This window comes from Platichthys flesus, chromosome 9 (genome assembly GCF_949316205.1).
Source record: "Platichthys flesus chromosome 9, fPlaFle2.1, whole genome shotgun sequence".
Lineage (NCBI taxonomy): Eukaryota > Metazoa > Chordata > Actinopteri > Pleuronectiformes > Pleuronectidae > Platichthys > Platichthys flesus.
Window position 1 is genome coordinate 7,799,170 of NC_084953.1, and position 14,373 is coordinate 7,813,542.

The 14,373-nt window shown below is 40.6% G+C and overlaps 2 protein-coding genes and 1 long non-coding RNA gene across 3 annotated transcripts in view; 1 reads left to right on the plus strand and 2 right to left on the minus strand.

Moving 5' to 3' along the window:
* Positions 1-2,008: 2,008 nt before the first annotated feature.
* On the minus strand, positions 2,009-2,993 carry LOC133960488 (uncharacterized). The gene is made up of 3 exons (XR_009921927.1): positions 2,902-2,993; positions 2,570-2,670; positions 2,009-2,167 (listed from the first exon to the last, which is right to left on the minus strand). It is a non-coding gene; the product is annotated as an uncharacterized LOC133960488 (long non-coding RNA).
* A 3,684-nt stretch (positions 2,994-6,677) lies between these two features.
* uba52 (ubiquitin A-52 residue ribosomal protein fusion product 1) lies at positions 6,678-8,534 on the plus strand. Its single transcript, XM_062395190.1, has 5 exons — positions 6,678-6,758; positions 7,195-7,306; positions 7,634-7,720; positions 7,958-8,060; positions 8,381-8,534. Exons 2-5 carry the CDS (start codon positions 7,204-7,206, stop codon positions 8,472-8,474), a joined length of 387 nt encoding a protein of 128 aa, XP_062251174.1. The 5' UTR covers positions 6,678-6,758; positions 7,195-7,203; the 3' UTR covers positions 8,475-8,534.
* Positions 8,535-9,617: 1,083 nt separating this feature from the next.
* The window catches only part of LOC133960522 (homer protein homolog 3-like), a 40,454-nt gene continuing 35,698 nt past the window's right edge, over positions 9,618-14,373 (minus strand). The window contains exon 11 of the mRNA XM_062395191.1: positions 9,618-12,950. Within this exon, the coding sequence (XP_062251175.1) occupies positions 12,765-12,950 (186 nt within the window). The 3' untranslated portion in view covers positions 9,618-12,764. The remainder of the gene's footprint in view (positions 12,951-14,373) is intronic.

Consider the following 14,373-nt stretch of genomic DNA (forward strand, 5'->3'; position numbering starts at 1 on the left):
TGCCAAACTTTATTTACATCAGCTCGCCTGCCAACTTTTTTTGTATCAGCAGAACCTGCATCTCGGTGCCCTGGCTGGGTTATTGATACAACATGGATTGTTTTTACAAAGTGCAGTCAATCATGCTTGAAGGAGGGGATGAGGACCAGGACAGTTTAAACAGAGTGGAGTAAGACAGTGGAGTTGAAGGTATGCCCCCCGTGACCCCCCCGGCCCTGGTCTAAATATGACAGGATGTGCTGAAGTTTATTTTTAAACCATCTCACTGCTAAAGCTGCTCCAGCGCACTGCTGCAATATGTCACACTCCGATTGCTCCTGTACTGTTCTGGGTAAAGGTTTTACATTTAACATTTTACATTTGCATTTATTGTAAACATGGAAACCTAATTAGTTAATTCTAAGATGTGAATAATTTAGAACAACACCAAAGCTCATCTGTAAACTCCAGGAGAACATAACAATCATGCACAACCCAAAAAAGTCATGTCCCAACACAGGCTCAGGCTTTACGGAGGTTAGCCCCCTATGACTTTTAAAACATCTTTTTCTCACAAAATAAAATAATTTTCATTTACATCTAAATTTCTGGCAGCCAGTCGCAAGAAAAACCTACAATTTAACCAAAACTTCACAATAATGACTATTTTATGGCAAGAGAACAATATATTTGAATATAAAATTCACTATTTAGCCTTTGTAGAATTTATTTAATGTCTGAACTGGTATTGCATTGGTGTTTCACTGTGTACCACAATCATTAAGAGGCATCACAGAGAATGATACTGTGTCTGCTCCTTCTATTGTCTTACTGTGAACGCAAAATCACATCTCAGCAGCATTTTCTACAAAACCTGAAGTAAAATATCTTCTGTCAGGAGCAAGACCACAGGAGCCTGTCACTTCATGACAATATGAGAGAGGAAGTGGCTGCAGCCGGGCTGCTGCACAACCAGAGGTTTGATTGTGTAGTCTTCACTGTGGGTGGTGCTGAAGTGTGGCTCAGCCAGCGGAAACCTGATGTGACTCTATTTGATTAACAGACAACAAACATTATATCATTAGTATATACATATTAATGTGAGAAAAGACACAAATAAACAGTACACTGACATTATTACCACTACAACAACTCTCACATCTCTGATTACAACTATTACACAGAGCGGAGAATTCAATATGTTTGAGTTTATTTTGTCATCTCTCACCTGCTGCAATAACAGACAAGGTGTCTGTTTACAGGCCCTCAGAGGGAGAAAGTCAGCCTGGGTGGTGCTGAGGTTTGGCACAGGCTCTACCAAACAGATCACACACATTCAATATCTACACATACCTCCCTGTATACACACAACAGGACCAATCGCACATCCATCACCTGGCCCAGTCAGTATGTTGCTCCGGAACTGGATGGCTGGTCGGGCGGGCTCTACCTCCTTTCTGCCGAAGTGATGCTTTGCTGTGGTTGTGTAGTACAGGCCTGATGTCGGCGCTGGGCTGAACTCTATGTTGCTTTTGGTCATCAGGTCAGACCCATGCACATACACTGGAGGCTGTGGAGGGGTCGGCTTGAAAGAGTAACACAGTCAGCATGATCAGAAATCACTTATATGGTTTCTGCCGCATCACTGACTGTATATAAAGAAGGACGATGGGAGAGTGAAGCCAAAGCGTCTTGGTAGCCCCCTGCTGGCTTGGCTGCAGTATAGGTCATAAATCGCTCCTGTTTATTTTTTATTATTTGATGCCATGAAAACAGCTGACTTGTGAAAGAACAAAAGACTCATATCGATGGGACCTTGATACCATGGCTGCATCCCAGATTACTACTGGGCAGACAAAATGATATCGGCACAAGATGGCATCATATATACGGGATATATGGCTTCATTTCTGGATAGTGGGAGGGAGTAAATGCATCCTCCATCTTAACATACAGTCTATGTGGCACACCAACTAAATATCTAAAGAGAAATATGGCCACTTTCTGATTTATACATTAATTACCAGCACAAAAAACAAATAAAACGGATAAATCTGTTGTCTCACATCGGAGAAGGAGACTCTATTAGTGGTGAGCGACAGTCTCTCTCTGTTGCGACTCGTATCAGTGTCTCCACTGGGTAAGGAACTGGAGGTTTTCTTTCCCCTTCTCAGCACAACTGGACCGCCTGAGAAAATAAAAGAGTATATTATAACTACAATAAAGTCTTGGTCTGATTGGTTGTAGAGCAAAGTAAGAGAAAAGGAAATATGTGCATTATTCAGTGACACACAGCGATCAAGGTCATTCAGGTGAAACCCTGCAAGAAAGTTTTTCTAAGAGAGAAAACAAAGGTCATATGGAATACAAGAAAATGTGCAGCTCAATCAATACCCTAAACAATATCAGCTCAGTACAGTTACCTCAAATATAAACAGTGCAAAAGAAACATGAGGTCATTTGTGTAAGGATTGTTTTACCACCCTGGAGACCCGGAGTAGCTCTTCATTTTATTCATGACTCTACAAATTAATTTTCACCATTAAGCATCAAAGCTGCACTTTAAGTAAGAGCTGCAGAAAACACTCACCCAGCTTGTGACAACAGTACGTTTCTTTTGAAGTAGAGGACCAAGGGTTCTTTGAGGTATTTCCAAGGTTGATCTTCAAACGCTCTTTGACCACTCGTGGCCTTAATCAAAAACACAGATAGGGCTTTTATTGCATTTGCAAGGGGATAAATTCAACACCTGATTTTAGGCCACTTTGCAATTTAAGTTATTGAAGCCTTTGAATTACTAAAATATCAGTTAAAAGGCTGAGACAGATGCACAACCAGATACCAAGCCTTGAGTGCTTTTCTTTGAAAGAAAACTGAGTCACATGGTTGGAGTTTTATCAGTGGAGCAGAAAAGCTGCGGACCTGCAGGCTGTGGGCCGGCTGAATGACGCTCTGTGGGTTGTTTCTCTCTCCACAGTCTTCACAAGGTCACCGATAATCACTGAGGAGGAGTGCTGAAGAAAGAAGGGACAAAAACAGTGGCTGTCACAGACTTGTGTTGATAGCACTAATTGTCACTCTAGTGTTGACTTAAAGCTGACAGTGCAGGTGCTCCGGGTCAAAGTGGATCTTCATAATGAGATTCTCTTTTACAACCTATTATAAAACCAGTTTAAGAATGTTCCCTTAATGTACCATGACTGAACCAGTAAAAGTATACATTATTTTGGCATAAAAAGTTCTATGTACTTTATCAGGAATATAAGTAAAACAATGCTTTAGACAATCAGACCTTTTACTATCACCTAGTAGCCTATTAGTAGGCCTCAGCAGTCTAAAGCATACTCAATTACAAGTAAATATAAAATAACAAAACTATTATCAAATAAATGTACCTAATAGTCACGAGACAGGTCATCAGGTAATGGTCTCCTCACTATACCTCCATTTAACTAAATCAATGTTGCTTTCACTGCCCCCCCCCCCCCCCCCCCCACACACACACACACTGCTTCTAAGCTTTTAATGAGCCTGTGGTTTAAGAAAATCACTCAATCCACTTTTTGTCCCTTCTTTTTTAATAAATGTATCACAATGTTTTTGTTCTCCATTTTTATTGAATGTTTCATGTCTCATTTGTTTATATTTTGGACTTATTGTTGACCCTATCAGTGTTGAGGGTGTTTATTAAATAATGAGAGGCAGTTCAGTATTAAAGACATCGTTGGTGATGTCATCATCCCTATTTCAAATACTGTTGGTTTTTTATACCTATGATCAATTATGACGTATCTTAGGTTGATCATATTTGAATGTAAAATCTTAAGAGTCAAAGTAAGTAAGTCAAAGGAATGACCATGAGAACGCTTAAGTTATGTAATGATCTTACACTTGGTGCATCTCTTGGGCACTTTGTTGCTGTTCAACACTGATTAGTACCTTTGGACTCTAGGTACAATATTTAGGGATTAGTGTTATCTGTGTTTGAATGAAATAATCAGGCATGTGATGTTCAGGTTGACTTATCACGATGCCTCATGGTCAAAAGCTGCTGCTGCTGTTACCTGGTCCACAGGTTGAGCCGCTCTGCTCCAGGCTCCCTGGAAGGTGTCGTTGTAATGCGAGACGAAGCTGCGATGACATTCATCCCCTTTTATTGTGGGGAAGCCGTCTTCAAGAAGCACATCATTCTTACATTGAAAAATGTTATGGGACAATCGTTTCTGCAGGATTTACAGCCTCCTTTAGATTCCTTCACTGTTATTTATTACAAGGCAATAATGTTTAGGTTTGAATGTTTAACAACTTCTTAAGGGTTCACTCCTAACCAAATGAATGAATGTTCACATCAATCAAACATAATACATAACCTAATATGAGTTTATTGTTTTACTGAGAAACTACAGTGAAAGAATGAAATTAAAGTCACTCACCCAGATGTTTTGCAGTGGCTTTTACAATAGAGGGACAGTGGTGTGGAATGAAAGTGGATCTGTTGGTGCTTTCTGGAAGCTTTTCCACGTGCTGGCTACTCTTGACGGCCTGTGTTGGTCTGAAGGGTGTGGGAGGGACCTGGAAGGGCCAAGCCTGAAACTTCTGGGAGTAGGTGGTGAGGAAAGCAACTCCCTCTGGGTCTGCTTGCATCTCGAAGTTGGTGGGAAGCCTTGTCATTTGTGGTGTGCGGGTCATCTGTGGCAATGGGTGACACTGGTAGGAAGCCATCGCCTCTGTCACATACGCCTTGATATGCCTCAAGTCCTTGTGGTCCACCTGGGCCGGAGTGGGCTTACGAGCACCCTCTGCTCTTGTGGAAGACCAAGGCCGGAGGTCATCTTGGGTTGAATTTGCATGTGAATGGTCTGAGATGTTGGTCGGCAGGAGGAACTCATCAGGACGGGCTGGACTCTGTGTTTTGACCACGGCTGTCATGTTTGATTCCACCGGTGTCTTCCTGACGTTAAGGTGACTCTCTGGTGAAGCGAGCCACCTTCGTCTGAAGCACAGTGCCTCACCATGGAAACCTCTGTGCTGTGGAACATGATGATACTGATACTGTCGCTGCTGCAGCAGAGAAACAAATGCACGGTGTCCTGTTACTATGCCAAATCCAGTTAGTGGACACACATAACTATTCATTTGTACCATTTGATTCCACAAAACCTAGTGCTCACTCTTAGGTAGTAATGCTTACCAGGAAGGAAAAAAAAACTGGTCATTCTATGTGGCTTTGCATGTGTTAGAAAAAGGAGGACTGGTACAATCTATAATCTGTATAATTATCAGTATAATGTGAATATTTTGGAGGTTTCAGAATTCTAACATGTTCGACATTTGACAATTTGGGGTCTAGGACATTATGGTGTTAGTTTTGCACTATTTTCTAAAGTTTAATAGATCAAACAACTAATATTAATGAACAATTGATAATGAGGACAATTGTTGCTTTTTGTCCTTGAGTGGACAAACTTTTCCAAGAGTCTAATGAATAATTCAGCTCTACCTTAAATACTTTTACAATATCAACTTGCCGAGAAGCATGATTCTGACCCATCATGTTGCCAAGGCAAATATATTGGAAGCGTTTTAGTTGGTTGCTGTCAGATAAAATATAAGTTGGGCTACAAGCTACATGTGAAACCTCCTGAAGGCTTTGGTTAGACATAACATATTGGAGTGAATGCACAGTATATAAAGTTAAAATGTACTTTCATTTAAAATTCAAGGAAAACACAGTTCTCATGGCACATGTGTGGGTTTGTGTCACTTTTGATAAGATGTCAGTCATTATGAAACAGTTGTGTTCAGCACAGAGATGTGCATAAATAAATTCTCGGTGATTACAGCGTGTGTGTTTTAATTGGGCTCCACTGAGCTGTGAGTGAGTCACAATGCTCTCTGTCGCCCTCCTTGGTCTAAATGTGGAATAAAATTGTGCTGGAAAAACATACTGCAGCTGCATGTACTTCTACGTGATTTACAAAAGTGTGTGATTCCTCTGATACATTTGCTGTAACGTTCATTCGCATGCAGTAGTAATTCCTTTACCGTTTGTCTCATATAAATAGATACAAATTTTAGATTCAGTTTTTCTTTTTTGCCTCTGTAAATTTCTTTTAAAGTCACTAATTGTGATCATTATTTGACATTGCAGGTATTGTATCATCAGATCCAAACGAATCACGTTAATTTCCTCTTTCCAATAAATGAAACTCAAAGGCACTTTAATTGAGTAAGCTAAAGGCTAAACTTCCAAACGTAAAAGTACTTATTATACAGAATGGCCCATTTCAAATAATTTGTAGTATATTATTGAATTACAATCATTAATGTCTTATCTTAATTTTGCAGCTACATGCTGTTTCTAATTTAAATTAATTAATATACTGATATATATGTATATATATATACATTCCTGAAAATGTACTATGTAAATATGTGGGAAAATAATTTATAATTCATTTTTTTGTCTTTAATTTAATTTAATTATTTATTTTTCAAGCTGATATTAATAATAATAATAATAATAATTAATTACTGTGGATGTTATTTCCTGGTTGTGAGACTAAATTAAAAGTAGATGCCATGTAAAGTCGTTACACATTTACAGATTTACATGTTAATAGATTGTTTTGGTGGTCAAATCATTTCTCAATAAGAAAGTGAAGAATCAACTATTTCAACGTGTTATGAACATAAAGGAAACTTACAGAAGGGAAGTGACGTGTGTCAGCGACTCACAGTTTCCGCTCTCTTTTCGTTGAGGCTCAGCTAGCGGCCGGGTGAGTGCTCGTTCTGTTCTGCACATTCTGTCGAGTTTCACCGATCTCCGACTGCTGGAATGTGGTTAAAACAAAGTATTGCCCCTCGTGTATCACCGGCTAACGGGTATCGATGGTGACTGAGTCGATTCAGAGGCAGAAAATAGAGAAAATCACCGACATGCCACGCTAACGTCACGCATGTGGCGAGGCCCCCGCACAGACTCCGGTGTGCGGCTAACTGCTAACAGCTAGCATCGTCTCCGCCTTAGCTTTCTACACACAACTTATTATCAGTATTATCAATTGTTTACGCTATAAAAAACAAACGGTGACCCCACGTTACGGTTAAATATCCGCCCAAGGTCTTTCTATCGTATCCCTCTTTTTAAAGTCAACTTTCCAAGCTAGCTAGTTAGCTTCTCGGAGCTAACGTCACTTGTTCCCCCTCTTCCAGCCTGCAAACATGCAGATCTTCGTGAAGACGTTGACGGGGAAGACCATCACCCTCGAGGTTGAGCCCAGCGACACTATCGAAAATGTCAAGGCTAAGATCCAGGACAAGGAAGGTGAGTCACGTCCCAGTGTGGTTAGCTCACCTTAACTGGGAAACTACCATTTGTTCCTCTTAGCTTCAGAATAACTGTTTAAATGAGGATCATCTAGTTTGAACAGTTAAGAGTTCAGTATGTGTGATAGGAGACAGGAAGCTGGTCCTCTACTCAGGCCATGAGGTTCCCTTGAGGGATTTTGACAGATGCTGTGATTTTTAAAGTAGTAGAGTCTGTTGGCAGGAGTAATGTGATATGTCAGAGTCTGTCTTTTCAGTGTTGACCGTTGCCTTTGTGTTAAATGTGAATGCTTGTTGGTTGATCTGTCGTTTTTATTGTTTGTAGGAATTCCCCCTGATCAGCAGCGTCTGATCTTCGCCGGCAAACAGCTGGAGGATGGACGCACACTGTCAGACTACAACATCCAGAAAGGTAACTAGGACGAGGCCAGATGTGCCCAGTGTGTCTGTGGTCCTAGAACCATTGATTTGTTTCTTACTAAAAAGTAAACTTTGAAATCAAAGGTGTAGAGATGGTACTGTATCCTCCTATAGGATAACTTTCAACTGTTAATGTGTGCAAGATGTTGAAGTACAGAGCATGTTGTATAATCTACGTGGATGTGACTGAACTTAAAATGGGCATTAAGGTGTTTTAACCGTCCCCTAGAATCCACTCTGCATCTGGTTCTGCGTCTGCGTGGTGGAATCATTGAGCCTTCCCTGAGGCAGCTGGCCCAGAAATACAACTGCGACAAGATGATCTGCCGCAAGTAAGTCCAGTCCTGGAGATATTGTTTGTGTGCAGTGCTGCTGTGATGCACAGTCAAGTAACTTCATTTCCTTGTCTTGCGGTTAATTTGTCTAAATATAGGCTGTAATTATGAAACCTAAGTGAGTTTCCATTGTTGTGACCTTAGATGTTGGCTGATGTTCCAATTGGTGTAAATCTGAATATTCTTTCACTAAGATCTTATCTTGACTAAAATGACTAGAAATCAATTGACTATTTTTGTGAGTTTTGACTTAACTTAAAATGTGCTTCACAAAGGTTTTCCCTCGAGTTGATCTGACAGTTCTGTTTGTGTTACAGATGCTATGCCCGTCTGCACCCCCGTGCTGTCAACTGTCGCAAGAAGAAGTGTGGACACACCAACAACCTTCGCCCCAAGAAGAAGCTGAAGTAGACCATTTGGCTGAATTGGCTCTCAATGACAGTTTGTGTTAAAATAAATGTCAGAAAATGATCCTGCTCTGTCTGACTTGTATTATTCATTAGAGCTTTTTCAACACAGAAAGACATGAAGAAACTTGAGGCTCAGTTTGAGTTCAACTATGCATTAAGGTTGTGGGGCCGTGCAGGGTTATTGAACTTCAAACAAAAAGTTACACTGACTGAATCACGATGAGGCTGATTGAATAATTTCATGTCACTGTTTTCCACACAAAGATTAAATATATCCATTAGAACAGTTCACAGGACTGTTTTTAAGATGCTGGTTAACCAAATGATCGGGTAACTCACTAAACCTGCCTCCTTGAGTTGACCCTGGTTGACATGAACAGGCACTGCACTGGTTCATATCACAATGGAGTGACTTCCAGTTTATTTCCATCTGGTCCTTTAATACAGCACATACTGCTTGTGCTGGCCTGAATTGACAGGTCCATTTGGCAGATTAACACAAAGCCATTTGTCCCAACAGTCCCTCAAACTATGGGCTATTAAACACATTTATATAGCTGGTAATGGCACAATTTAAATGCAATGTGCTGCACAGTCTCTCCCAACACTAAAATTATGCTTAATCCACATCTCCATCATCTGCTGTTTGTCAGCTGCTTCCTTTGTCACTTATTCTATTTAAACAGCTTTACCTGCCCCAAGCTGCCGCTGGCCAAATGGATCACAGCCACTGTCGTATAGACGTTGGCAGCTCAAAGCCTGATGAACTGAGTCTGTCCAAATATACTGTTTTCATTAGTCTGAAGAGAATTAAACACCACAAGGGACACTTAGGAATGCAGAAAACCTTCCATCACAAAAAGAAGACAGCATGACTTTGAATGATTGGATTTTTTCTTTTTTTATGTTTAAACATATATTGTACAAATATAAGCAACACATCTCAGTCAGATCCAATACAAACACCCGCTCTCCTCAAATTCAGAAATTCTCGTGGCCTTTTCGACACCAGTTGAGTTTACCAGTACTTCAATGAAACTACGTGAAGTATTCTGAGGTATTTATCATCTTAATGAACGATCAGATTTTGTGGGGACACTGAGCAATTAAAGAACAAACCTAAATGTAATAAGGTAGATGAAAGTTCAGCAAAATACGTAAGTGTTTATTCCAGTTAATGTGGCTGTAGACACAAATTGTAAAGCACATTATTCCAGTGTATATTTAGTTTTGTGGCCTGTTGAGTTTGTGATTTCCTTTATTTCCAACCAGGTGTTCTGTTATGGTCCTAATAAGAAGCACAAACCCTTTTTCTATCAAGTCCATATTACAAATTGCAAGGAGCTATACTTAAGTGTAATGTTTGTTTTTTTCAGCCAGAAAGTCATTACGGAGACAAAGTGTAATATCCCCAGAATCCTGCTCCCAAATAGTCTTAAATACAAGGTGGATTTGTCCTCTAAACTTGTAGGGACACTAATACTAAAGATGCAACTAATGTTTTAATGTTAAAGTAGAACAAACCTGTTAATATAGTGTAATTTAAACACTAATGTGCTTTTTCCTCTTTTTTTAACTCATACATCCATTGATCTTGAAGGGAAGAATCTCATCTCGGAGGTCAGTGGGAAGTCGAGTCTAGATATGGGGCAGAGATAGTTTCCTCGTTCTCTTTAAACAGAAACTGCTAAGGTACTGATGGTGTGGCTGTGTGGGAACTTAACACTGGAATACGGCTGCTGTGAAGCTGAGTGTATCTGACAGTAACGGTGAGCTGGTGCTGAGGAGCCACTTACACCTGAATCTTCTCTGTGGTTGATAAAAAGCTGATAACCATCGATTCTAATTTTTTAAAGACGTGAGAGAAAAACAAATTAACAGATGTCCTAACCTACATGTTACTTGAATCCACAATGAACAGGCGTCTATGCAAAAAAAAACCTTTATTGCTGATTCAGTCATATACTTGCATGTAGCAGCTGAGGCCCAAAACGCCAGATAGTGTAGCAACTGTCAAAGTGATGAAGTCTTAAAACCATAAAGTGATCAATGCAGTAACATTAACATTACTACTGCATTAGGTTTGGTGAAATGGCTGAGGTGATCATTGGGAACTGCACATAAGAAAATCTCAAAGAAACTGCGAAGGAGTAATAATAAATACACCATCAGTCGACAATGGAAGAAGCCTTACAAGGTGTTAATGGCAGGTCAGTGTAATAATGCTACAACGGTGTCCGGCAAACTTATTATATGGACAGATTTAGTCTTCTGACCCGCTTGGATCGCATTCGGACGATGTTTGTCCTCATCGTGGCAGCTACTGCATCATCAGCTGTGAGGAGCTGCACCTCAACTGTACCTACATTACCGTCATGTGAAGAAATCCATAACTCATCAGCAGAGGGTGAGAAGCGAAGATCGATAGTGTGCATCAGAAGTTCACATACAAAGCTTGACGGACAAGTCAATTAAGTACCCAGTCGCTAAAACTACTGCAGTTGTGCTTTTTTTAACTCGAGGTGGCACGCTGCTAAGTAACGTGCGTCACTTTACCCGGCAGGTACGGGGGCTTCTGCCGAGCTCATGCAGTGCTCTCTAATGATCTACGCTCTGCCGCTTCACTAAGCCTCAGGGTTATTATTACTAGAATGGTAAACTGTGGTGTCGTGAAGCTGAAAGAACACAAAGTAGAACAAGATTCATTTGTGTGAACACAGACCAAAACAACAACAAAAAAAACTTGTAAACAACAAAGTAGACAAAATTAAAGTTGGCACAGACATCTTCTAGATCAGGTTCAGCTCATCAGGATCAACCTGTCAGAGGCCGGTGGAGAGGAGCAATCTACCAGCTGCTGCTTGATGTCCCACCTCGACTGTGAGGAACTCATCGATGGACCTGAATGATGGAGTGAGAGGTGAGAGAGAGAGAGAGAGGCAGTCCTTATGAAACATGAGCCAAAAACAATGGTTCTGCACTGGTGATCCTCAGAACACAACGGGAGCAGGATGTTTTTTGTTTCTCTTGTGTTGATGTTGGAGCAGTGGTCCAGTGCAGGCTGCTGATGGTGAACCGGAACTGACAGTGTTCAGGGTCTTTGCCTCCATGTGTCCTGACCACAACCAAACTCCTGCTGGGTGCATCTCCACAGCCCAAATAAATGTAAGCTTGTTATTGTACGTTTTTCTTATATAGGTTGATTATTTTGTAATTGCCACACTAGCTCTCACTTTTTAAGATTCACCAGTAGCGTGGGAAACGTTAGATTTATATTACGAGTGAGCCTCATTAGTCTAATGTGAAAATGGGCTTCTGCCAAACTGCACTAAAGAAGCCTTTATGTGCAGTCGCTGAGGTTTCTATGTGCCCACCATTATTAAGTATTAATGTTTAGAATAAGTATAAAATGTAATTGTCCATTAAACTTTATTTTTCAACCATCCATCCCTGATGCAGCTCCTGCTGTTGGTTTGACAGGCCGTTAGTTTTTGATTGTTCCCAAGTCTTGCTCCTCCTCTCGCTTCTTCCTTTGATAAACTAATATGCTTATAGATTTAGAAGCAGATCATAAAAGATTTTGTATTAAATAATATTAGAAAACACAACAAAAAAAAACTAAAGAGCAAGTGGAAAATGCTCTGGCACCTATTGGAAATTACTTTTGCAAAACACCAAATCCTCCTTTAAAAGGTGCTTTGTGCAGAACTGTGTGTTGCTTTGAAGTCATCATGCATTTTGAAGCATCACTATAATCACCAATGATTCTGCTCTGTACCTTTTACTCTGTTAACAACCAGGTCAGATTTTAACCTTACACATCCGGCTGCTATGACATCAAAATGAGGAGGGAGGGCGCTGTTCTTCCAGAACTACTGGACCTCACCTATTTTGAGAGAGTTGTCATGGAGGATGAAAAAATAATTTCATGCTCTTCAGGATTGAGGGACTGAAGGACGTGCAGCTGGTGGGAATTATGACATGGAACAACAAGTAGCAGTGGCCAATTAGACCAAACCTCATTATGCTTATGATAGTCCCAAGGTGAAAGTGACAATGATGCACGGTGCAGATGGATTATTCTGCACCTGTGAGTTGTTTCTGATTCGTGTGTTTTCCTGCACTGATCCTAGAAAACAGATCCATGGAGGTAAACGCCTTTGTGTCTCCCTCCTTTGATTCATATTGCTTTGATTCCTCCTCTGCTGTTAAATCAGTGAAACACAAATCAAGGCCACATGAAGGAGACGAGCTCTGACTGTGGAGATGCAGCCCAACCGCCCAACGGAGGCTATTTGTCAACCAGTTTCTCTAGGCTCTGTCTCAGGTCCTTCAGGTCGCAGATTTTGACGTCCAGAGCCTCGATGATGCGTAGGACCTCGACCTCCGCCTGCTCCCGCTCCTCCCGGCTGGAGGCCAGCGTGGTCTCGGCGCTCTGAACCCGGTCCTCCAACTCCATGTTTCGTCTCTCCAGATCCTGCACACACATTGAATGAAGCAGCATGAGCAACTTATACTCATTTATGTCTCTAAAAAACAATCTACTGTCGGGTACACCTCGCGTAGTTGTACTGCAAATCACTCTTGAGAGCCAAATGTCAAAATGTCAATATTGATTGTACAATAATTCCTGCTTCTTTTGCCAATTCTCTCCATAAATGACAAACATATCTGATAGTGGTAATCTTATTGTATTTTTATTTTTTTTGTCTGTATGGCTCCTCTATCATAAGTTTAGATGAGCAAAAATGATCAATTGAGAAATTGTATACAATAAATGTATGGCTAAATGCCTAGACTTTTACTGTATATTTAAAGTTCATCATGGACGTTGTAGATATATGTATTGTAACAGGTACAATTCCTTCGAACTGGGACAGAGAGTAACATCCACTGCATTGCAACAGCTTTGGAGCAATTCAAAGTAAAGCATCAAACTTAGCAGATACAGTCCAATGTGTGGAGGTCAGCAGATTTGTCATTTGTTGTGTCAAGTTTCCTTAGAATTGCTTCAAACTGCCTCAAGTGTTTACACTGCAAATCTAAATGTGCAGTATCATGTTATTCTCAAGGCCAAATGAACCAATGAATAGATTAAGGAATGAGCCCAAGGACAACAAAGGTTAAACATGAATATACATTATTCACCACTGACACTGCTACTAAAAATGACAGAGGACCCAATCGGGCTGATGCAAGATCAGGTTCAACTTCCTGCATTACCATGGTAATTCAATACAATTTGTTTTCTCCTTGAAGCCCTGACTTCACCTCTAGCGACTCGGCTGCTGGTCTGAGCTGCACCGGCTCCGTACAGTGCAGTGGGCTCTCTTATGAGTAAAGCACCAGGGCTTTGCAAACAGTGGAAACCAGCACAGAGGCCAGACAGCGAAAGTACAAAACTGACACGTCTTACCACAAGAAAAAGCTTTGAACCGATGCATAAACAAACCAGCAGCAGTTTGAAGAAGTGGGGAATTTAAAAAGAAAATGTTTGAAAGACTGAACTGGTGGGCTCTTTTGATCTTATTTATCATTTTCTCTTTCCCTTCATGTAAATTAGCAAATTTCAATTCCTGTCAACTAATCTGATGTAAATATAACCATCATGCACAGTTTACTGAAAAGTTAACTAACCTCAAATAAAGTATTTGGCAATCGAGGCCACATGAGCCTCAAATCGGCCTTTTCATGAGTCACATGCTTAGAATTGTTTCGAGCAATCAAGGGCGTTTTTCAACATTTACTTGATTTCTCTGAGAATCTTTCATGGAACTTGATGGCAAAAGAATCACACATGTTTAGGGAAGTGATATGTAGTAGCTTGTGCAAAATCCTGTGAATTTAAATGTGGTTTCTTAAAAGGGACAGTTGGGCCTAGCCGGAGGTATTTTCTGTTA

What these genes read in the sequence shown, in the direction of transcription:
- uba52 (XM_062395190.1), top strand. Translation starts at nt 7,204, where the DNA reads ATGCAGATCTTCGTGAAGACGTTGACGGGGAAGACCATCACCCTCGAG. An exon ending in TAAGATCCAGGACAAGGAAG is followed by an intron (nt 7,307 to 7,633) that starts GTGAGTCACGTC and finishes TATTGTTTGTAG; the next exon opens with GAATTCCCCCTGATCAGCAG. An exon ending in GACAAGATGATCTGCCGCAA is followed by an intron (nt 8,061 to 8,380) that starts GTAAGTCCAGTC and finishes TTTGTGTTACAG; the next exon opens with ATGCTATGCCCGTCTGCACC.